The following is an 8,951-nucleotide window of genomic DNA, read 5'->3' as shown; positions in this document are numbered from 1 at the left end:
AAAAAAAAAAAAAGAATATTTTGGAGATAACTAGGGAAAATTAAAAGTGATCTATTCATTAGATGAGATATAACTTTATTAAAATGGAAAGGTAGAGATGACTGAATAAAAAGAGGCAACAAAAAGTATATCCAATCTGATTTCGTTTTTTAAAAGTATATGTTAAGTATATGCATAACAATAAATCTGTCAGAATATATATAAATTTCTGGGGATTCCATATTTTGTTTCCTCATTTCAGTCTGTGTTTTCTAATTTTTTTTAATATACATGTCCTGCTTATGCCCAAGTTACTAAAGAAAAATTCCCCAATGTTTTCCCACTGCCTTAGAATAAAATCATGACCTAGGAAGGTTTGACAGTTCATGATTCACTCCCTTACCCCCTCCTGCTCTTACCCTGGCTCTACCCCCTGGCTTTTCTCTCCTCTGTTAGACAGGCTCATTCCTGGCCCTGTCAGCCCTTTCTACTTGTTCCCTCTGGCTGGGATGCTCTTCCCCCAGATGCTCTCATAGCTGCTTCCTTCTCAGTGGTTAGGTCTCAGCTCAAGTATCACCTGCTCAGAAAAGCTCTCTTAAGAGTGGAACAACTCAGCTCTGCATGGGACAGGGTGGGGGTCTGTGTATCAGAAAGTACCCTGAGCTGGGAGTCTGAGTGCCAGGGTCCTACCCTGACTCCACCAGAACCTGCCTACTATGTTTGTCACTGAAACGCTCTGGGCCCTAGACCCTGATGTAGATAGGCAGATAGGCAGACAGATAAATATAGAAATACACACTCATGCACCACATAATGTTTCAATCAGCCATAGACCACATGGCTCTGAGTCTGTGGCTCAAGAGGCTAAGGCACCAGCCACATACACCCAAGGTGGCGGGTTCGAATCCAGCCTGGGCCTGCCAAACAACAATGATGGCTGCCACCGAAAAATAGCCGGGCGTTGTGGTGGGCGCCTGTGGTCCCAGCTACTTGGGAGGCAGAGGCAGGAGACTCGCTTGAGCCGAGGAGTTGGAGGTTGCTGTGAGCTTTGATGCCACAGCATTCGACCCAGGGTGACAGCTTGAGGCTCTGTCTCAAAACAAAACAAAACAAAACAATAGACCACATATATGACAGTGGTCCCATAAGATTATAATGGAGTTGAAAAAAATTCCTATTGTCTGGTGGCATCATAGCCATCGTAGTGCTGTAGTACAACAAAGTCCTCATGCGTTTGTGGTGATACCGGTGTAAATAAACCTACTGCACTGCCAGTCATAAAAAGTATGCACCTATAATTATGTCCAGTACATCAAACTTGATGGTAATAAATAACTCTACTGGTTTATGTACTTACTATATTGCAGTTTTTATTGCTATTTTAGAATTACTTCTTCTACTTAATAAAAAAAAGAGTTAACTGTCACATAGCCTCAATGAGGTCCCTCAGGAAGTATTCCAGAAGGCATTGTTACCGGAGGTGACAGCTCCATGCCTATTACTGCTCCTGAAGACCTTCCAGTGGAACGAGATGTGGAGGTGGAAGACAGTGATACTGATGATCCTGACCCTGTGTAGGCCTAGGCTAATGTGTATGTTTGCATCTTAGTTTTTAATAAAAAAGTGTAAAAGTAAAAATAGATTAAAAAAATTAAAAATAGAAAGAAGCTTATAAACTAAGGATATAAAAAAAGAAAATATTTTGGTATAGCCATATAACTGGGTGTTATAGGTGAGTCAAAAAGTTTCGGCTGGGTGTGGGGCCTCACCCCTGTAATCCTAGTGCTTCTGGAGGCCAGGGCAGGTAGTGGGAGTTTGACACCAGCTGGAGCAAAAGCAAGACTGTGTCTCTATAAAAATAGAAAAATTAGCTGGGTGTGGTGGCATGTGCCTGTTGTCCCAGCTACTTATGAGGCTGAGGCAGCAGAATCACTTGAGCCCGGGAATTTGAGTTTGCAGTGAGCTATGATGGTGTCACTATACTCTGGCCTGGGCAACAGAGGGAGGCCCTGTCTCAAAAAGAAAAAATAAAAGCTAAGAATAAAAGAAAAGTTTATAAAGTAAAAAAGTTACAGTAAGCTAGGGTTAGATGAGAGAAAAAAAAATTTGTTTAGTGCATCTAAGTGTACGGTGTTCATATAGCAGTATCTGAGGCCTTCACATTCACTCACTGCTCACTGACTCCCCCAGAGCTGCTTCTAGTCCTGCAAGCTCCATCCACAGTGCCCTCTGCAGTTGTACTGTTTTTTACCTTTTACACTATATGTTTACTATACCTTTTCTATGTGTAGATAGGTTTAGATATACAAACACTCCATTGTGTTAACAACTGCTGGTGGTGGTCAGCACAGTTACATGCTGTACACATTTGTGGCCCAGGAGCAACAGGCTACACCACACAGCCTAGGTATGTAGCAGGTCTTACCATCAAGATTTGTGTAAGTACAAGCCTTGATGTTCACACACACACGCAGAGGGGAAAGCCCGAGATAGGTGATTTCTCAAGCAAGAGGGAAAATGAGGCCAGGCACAGTGGCTTGTGCGTGTAATACCAGCACTCTGGGAGGCCGAGGCGTTCAGATCACCTGAGCTCACAAGTTGGAGACCAGCCTGAGCTAGAGCGGGACCCTGTCTCTAAAAAAAATAGCTGGGTGTTGTGGTGGGCACCTGTAGTCCCAGCTACTCTAGAGGCTAAAGCAAGACAATGACTTGATCTCAAGAGTCTGAGGTTGCTGTGAGCTATGCATAATGCCATAGCACTCTACCTGGGGCAATAAAGTGAGACTCTGTCTCAAAAAAAACAAAAACAAAAACAAAAATGACACCTTCCTAGGCAGGACCCACCCTTACCTGCAGGGGCACCCCAACATTGTTGGCCACCTCTCGGATTAGAGCCTCTGAAACCGCATTTGAAGCATAACGTTGTTTGCTGTTCACCTTGATCACAGGGCCCTGGGGAGAGTTGAGGGTGAGGCAGAGAGGGTGAAAGGTCCAAAGGGAATGGAACAGGATCCAGAACCAGGTAGGCCTCCAAGTCTCCAGGGAGAAACAGAGCATCTCACCTTGTGGAATAAGGGCCTGTGGTTCTCCTCATGCTTGTCTCTATAAGACACACAAGGACCAGGGATTTTAAAGGGGAGCAGGCCTGTCAACACCCACCACCCCACCCATGGCAGACATCACTAATGGATACAGCATTCTTTCCCACCCAGTAGGACTTCAGAGTCAACCCAAACACAGCATTCCAGGCAGCTTCTAGATGGAAATAAGTTTATAGATACAGCCTATTCAATACACCTGGGTTAGGCATTGCATTACTCTGACCACATTGCGCACTGGAGCAGTCAAAAGGAAGTGCCCAGTGAATCTCTCGACAGGATGAGGAAGGGTGGTTGAGAAAAGTATGGGCCTGGGGCCAGGGCCAACCCTCAAAGTGGGTTATGCTTGGGTCCCCGACTATGTAAAGACAGGTCTTGCACAGGAAACTCACAGGTAGTTGGGGTGCACAGCATGAGCCATGTCTGCACTGATCATGAAGGACTTGGGGATGGCTTCCTCGAAGGCCGTCAGGTGCTGGGATGAGGCTGAGATCCGCCGCAGCACCAGCTCTGTCAGTAATGACTGTGCTCCCTGGGCACTCTCAGACCCTACCTGGTGACAGCAGAGACTTGACTCTGGGAGTCTGGGCTCAGGGACCCTTGCTAGGAGGCCAGCAAGAGGGGCCAAATTCCCTAATTGCCCAGAACTCGACTGAGTCACAGAGAGGGGAATTTGGTATATTCTTGGCAACATGCCCAACTCAGTACCATCACTGAACACCTGCTGGGGGCTGGTTTAAACCAATTCACAGTCATTGCTGGGGCAGAAGTAGCACTTAACTGGTGTGTTTCTTGCATTGCTCCCCTTTCTTCTCCCTGAACCTTACACCTGGGGTTCAGGAAAAGTGCCCCACCACACTGGTCAATTTTCTTTTACATGTGTGACCCAGACTGCTAACTTTCCATGGTATCTTTCAAAACAGAAAACCCAAGTTGCGAGTTGATATTCCCAGCCTCCCACGGAACTTTTGGATCACACCCTTAAAGGTGTGGCATCCACTTTCCCTTTGTCTTCTCCTCCCTTCCCACTAACTAGGTGTAGACATCGTGGCCAAAGCTGAACAGCTGGCCTGAATCCTGAAATGGAAGTTATGTGTTCAGGATGGCACACAGCCATCCTGAACTGCTAACTCTGACCTGGGCAATTACCCAGCAAGATCTATCTATCTGTTCAAGCTCCACTGTGGCGTCTGAGACTGCAGCCTCACATACGCATGTAGCTGGTGCTGGGTCTTGAGGCTACAAGGATGATGTGGGCAGAGCCCCAATCTTTAAGAAAGGAGCTCACCATGTGGCAAACAGAGAGATATGGGAGATGTCCCCCTGGAAGAAGCAGATAAGCAATATACATATGCTGAGCCAGAGGGGACACCCAGGCAGCATTCCCCCATTCTTGGGGAGCCCCAAAGACCCTAGCTTACTGTGGGTGCCTGGCATAAGTTAGATGCAGAAGATTTCACAGAGGGGACCCTCCCCAGACCCCTCCCTGTACCTCTTCATTGTCATAGAGTGTGATCATGCGCACGTGAGGTTCCATGGCCAGGGAGGCAGGGGCTGCGCAGGAATCAATCAAGGCCTGGGGCAAAGAGGGAGACAGAAGCATCAACCCCACCCTTCCTCCTTCTATGACTTAGCCACCAGCACCTCAGAGCACATGCCCCCCACTGCCTTCCATCATCATGGCCTTCATTTCTTAGGCACTGCCTGGCAGAGGGTCTGGGGGGACTTTACACCTAGGATGGGAGAAACCATTCTTGGGTGTTCTTTTCCCACACCTTCCCTTCAAAAGGCGGGAGGATGTGGAAGATAGAAAAGAATTTAGAACCCTAGAAAGACAAAAGATCACAGAGATCATGTAAATTGATCGGCCTCAGTGAAGACTTAGATCCAAGGAGGGGACCATGACCCCATCCAGGTGACACAACTAGATGGCTGCAGAAGCAGATGCAGGTTCCAGGTGTGTCTCTGGTCTCAATTATGATCCAAAGCCTGTCTCCAGCCATAGGGTCATAGGGAAGGAAAGGTAGGAAGAAAGCAGAAGCATCAAGGGGAAGGGGAAAGAATAGGAACTGACTCGGGTGGAAAGGTGAGGAGTATCAAATGACGAAGGGACAAGTTGTCCCACTGAAATCCTAAAGAACAGGGAGAAGGGTGGGTAGGCTTATACCTGGAGTGGGGTGGGTGGGGGGAGCAGAGGGAGGTTGGTGGTACTGACATGTGGGATCAGGCCTTTCCCCTACGGCAGAGGTTGGGAGGAGCAGGGTGATACTGTGGTACTCTAAACAATTTCTCAGCCTATCTCTTACCTCTGTCTGTGGCCCATGCAAGAATAGAGGCCAAGGGTAGCAATGCTGAGGCCACACTATTTAGGCTTCTCTTGGTGGTCCACCCAGCAGCAGTAGACCGAGTGGGTGGCCAGTGGCCCACTCTCACACCTGCGGGGGCTTGAGGCAGCTCACACCCCCCCCACCTCTCCTGGCAGTGTGTGCCACCTGGGTGTGCCACAGTTCCTCACCTGCAGGGCACAGAAGCAGCTGTGCAGATTGTCCAGCCGAGGAGCAAAGATAAACTCATCGTAGGCACCACCCAGGACCTAGAAAGGCAGGACAGTCAGCCCGACCTTCAACCCTCCACCCCCATTCACCTGCTGTCCTGCTCCCAATGGCCTGAGATCAAGCAAGCCTCCTTGGTTGCTTGTGCAACCTCTCCCTGACCCCTGCCTTAGGGCACTATTGTTATCCTACTGTGTGGGAGTGAGCAGATAATGGAGGACAGGGCTGGGCTGGCACTGAGGGATGGGGAGGTAGAATGGAGGTCTATTCCTGAGGGATAGGAAAGTCACTGAAAAGGCTGAGGAAGTGAACCGAAGAAACCAGGAGAGACTGGCCAAAGACTTAGCAATCTCATACTGTCAACAACTGGGTGACAAAGAAAAGGTGGCCATATCCACCCTCAGTGGTTCTGAGCCAATGTGGATCAAAGCGGACAGGGCCTATCTATAGAAGAAACTCCTTGGGGAATATTTGTAAAGGGCTGGTTCCCAGGCCCCACACCCCAGATAATCCTAGTAGACAGATCTAGGGTAGGGAACTTGACTTTTTGAGACCCACTGCCCTAGGAGCACAGGGGAATGTATCTACTGGGAGGAACAAGCATGAGAGCAACTGAGGGATCGGTGGAGGTGATGAGTGTTTCAGGTGACACACTAGGGCTGGCTGGGCTCCCACCCACAAGTTCCTATGGCTATTGCTCACCGCAGGCTGGGTGTCAGCAAGGCAGAGCTCCATCTCCACTATGTCCTCGGGACTCAGCCCCAGATGGGTACAGAGCAGGGACATGAGGACTGAGTGGTGCCGCTCGTCCTGCAAGGCAAAAGGACACTGGGAAGAGGGTCCTTTCTTCCTCTCATCTCCTCTTCTCAAGGGACTGGTCTATTTCCCTCCGCCACTCTCCCTATGAGCAGGGGACTTTCTTACTGTAGAACTGAGAGGCCCTGACTCAGGGGTCCCCTTCTCCAGCTCCTCCTGGACTGCTGTGGCAAGAATGGGGACTCTGTGGAGAGACATGAGAAAAGGAAAGGTATAGCAGGGCAGGGTACTCATGAGTTCAGGCGATTCCTAATTAGCAATTGCCCTTGTCCTTCAATTTTTAGCCCTCTCCCCAAATGGCAGAGCTGTGAGGACCCTTGGACATTAATGGGTCCCACAGAAAGAACTTGACCATAGCCACTATTAGGTAGTAATCTCTAGGTCCCACTTGGGCTCCTCTGTCACCTGGTAGTACTCATCATCCCCTGCCCCCCAGCCCCCAACAGTCCCCACCCCAGTCTCACAGGTGCATCTCTGTGTTGGGCCCAAAGTTCTCATTGATATTTCGCTGCAGATGGATGGCCAGATGCGGGATGCGCAGAATGGGCCGCTCCACGTGCACCAGGCGCTGCTCCAGACGACCTGAGGTAGGGCACTGTGGCCAACCAAGCTACGTTATGCCAGAGCACCTCCCAACCTTGGTTGGTTAAAGTTCTCATTTCACTCAGACTAACCAGGTGGTTCTCTGACCCAGATTGCCCCTACCCATCTTCCCTAGGGGACTCCTGAAAGAATGTGACAGTCAATTTTCCAGGGAGGCCAAGAGCCTCCTTCAGCCCCCCGTTTTCACCTTGACAATGACTCGTCCAGCCAAGGTCAGGTCCCGGTCAAACCAGGTGCTCCAGATCCCACCACCATAGGTCTCCACACCAACCTGCTGGAAGCCCACCTGGCTGCGCCGAGACCGACGTTTCACCTAGGCATAAAGATGGAGGAGAAGACAGAAAAGCCTTAATGACAAGACCCAGTGATTAGGCTTAGACGATTCACAAGTGCCTGATGAAAGGCTCCAAGTGTGGAAGAAGGGACAATAAATTTACCATCTCCTCTGCTCCAAAGGATAGAGCCTCCCAATTTATACTTTCTGGCTCTCTTTTGTCCCATACTCCCCCTGCACCTCCTCCCACACCTGCATAACCCCAGTTTCTTACCCGGAGGCAGGGGCTGTCCGTGTGGGCTCCAATGAGGCTGAAGCCATTCCCAGGAACATACTGGCCCCCCACAGCAAAAGCAATGATGGTAGAGGAGTTCCTAGTCATGAAGTACTGGGATGACGGGGGTGGAGGGGGAGGGAAGACAGAGGAGAGAGTTGCATTAGCCAGGTAGCACACAGGACTTTGAGATCCAACCTAGGGACCTGCCTCTGCACCCCCACCACACCCATAGTACCTTGCTCTCCGGCTTGATATCCCAGCTCTCCGTCTCCTTGAGTTCATGGAAGCCAGCCTGGAGGAGGCGGCTGCGGCACTCGGCCACGGCTGTAGGAAAAGGACCCTTTCACAGCGATGGATGCTGGTGTGGGGCACACCAAGCCCTCACCCTCTTCCCTTGACCTGATCAGTTACCGTGGAAAGGAGAGGGACTCCGGTTCACGAACTTGAGGAGTTCCCGGGCCGCGGCCTGCACCGCCTCTTTGCGGGCCCTACCGGTCATGGCCACCTAGGGGAGGGGGACACTCAGACTTCTACGAGGTCTGGGACTCCTGGCCTCTCTGTGCTTTAAGGAAACCTCCATCCCCGCCTCCAGAAATGACCGCTCCAAAGCGCACACTTCTGCTTCCACCCCTTTCCCCACCAAGAGACCCAAATCCTGGCCCTATTCTCTCTCCGCTGAAGCTGCAGCCCTTCCGCCAAAGGATCCTGACCCAGGCCGGCCCCCTTATCAGAGCTCCCTAAGTCCCACCCCTATCTCCCTGCTCAGCTAGGAAATCCTTAGCGGTTCCCAAACTCCAAGATCCCAAGCCGGCCCCTAACTCTGAGCTGGCCTGCATCACGTGCGCGTCCCTAACCCGGAGCCAAAGCCCCGTTTCCCAAGGTATACTCTATATCTCCTCCACCCACTCAGTCTCTGGAAACTCATAAAGGTCACGTCACCCACCGTAGGGTTTTCGGTTTCGCTTTGGGTCGGGCGGCCCTCACGCCAGCGTAGCACTAAGCTTGGGCCCGAGCGCCGGGCCAGGTTCTGGGATCCAAATTCAAGCGGGGCCGACGGCGGCCACCTACCTGCATGGCCTCGGGCGTGGGGCTGCGTCCGCTCATCTAGCCAAGAGCTCGACTCGCCCCAGCCGCGCCACCCTCCCCGCCCTTCGCCCGGCCTCTCTGTTCGCCCCGCCCCTCGTCAGGCAGCACTGCCCGCTCGGTCTTTCCTAGACCTCCCGTCCGCTCCGCCCCTTGTCGGGCCTCACCACTCACTCCGCCCCGCCCCTCGTCAGCCACACCCCCGCATGCCCCGCCCCTCGGCGGCCCCCTCGTCCGCCCCGTCCCGCCTCTCTCCAGGTCCTCTCGTC

General features: G+C 51.3%; 1 protein-coding gene across 2 annotated transcripts in view; it reads right to left on the bottom strand.

Annotated features, from left to right (window-relative positions):
• Nucleotides 1-8,749, bottom strand: part of DNPEP (aspartyl aminopeptidase) — a 12,136-nt gene extending 3,387 nt beyond the window's left edge. Inside the window, exons 1-13 of one of the 2 annotated variants that reach the window (XM_023510349.1) lie at nt 8,543-8,749; nt 8,011-8,104; nt 7,835-7,923; nt 7,597-7,710; nt 7,236-7,361; nt 6,910-7,040; nt 6,554-6,629; nt 6,332-6,439; nt 5,593-5,670; nt 4,570-4,653; nt 3,470-3,630; nt 3,042-3,081; nt 2,830-2,931 (exon numbers count right to left, since the gene is read on the bottom strand). In XM_023510349.1, the coding sequence (XP_023366117.1) occupies nt 2,830-2,931; nt 3,042-3,081; nt 3,470-3,630; nt 4,570-4,653; nt 5,593-5,670; nt 6,332-6,439; nt 6,554-6,629; nt 6,910-7,040; nt 7,236-7,361; nt 7,597-7,710; nt 7,835-7,923; nt 8,011-8,098 (1,197 nt within the window). In that variant the 5' untranslated portion in view covers nt 8,099-8,104; nt 8,543-8,749. The remainder of the gene's footprint in view (nt 1-2,829; nt 2,932-3,041; nt 3,082-3,469; nt 3,631-4,569; nt 4,654-5,592; nt 5,671-6,331; nt 6,440-6,553; nt 6,630-6,909; nt 7,041-7,235; nt 7,362-7,596; nt 7,711-7,834; nt 7,924-8,010; nt 8,105-8,542) is intronic. The other variant, XM_003784921.3, reaches the window with a different exon arrangement.
• Between the last annotated feature and the right edge of the window lie 202 nt (nt 8,750-8,951).

The sequence above is a fragment of the Otolemur garnettii genome, unplaced genomic scaffold (genome assembly GCF_000181295.1).
Source record: "Otolemur garnettii isolate 467f Iridium unplaced genomic scaffold, OtoGar3 scaffold00013, whole genome shotgun sequence".
NCBI classification, from domain to species: Eukaryota; Metazoa; Chordata; class Mammalia; order Primates; family Galagidae; genus Otolemur; species Otolemur garnettii.
Note: the sequence above shows the minus strand (reverse complement) of the source record. Positions and strands in the feature narration are given on the sequence as shown.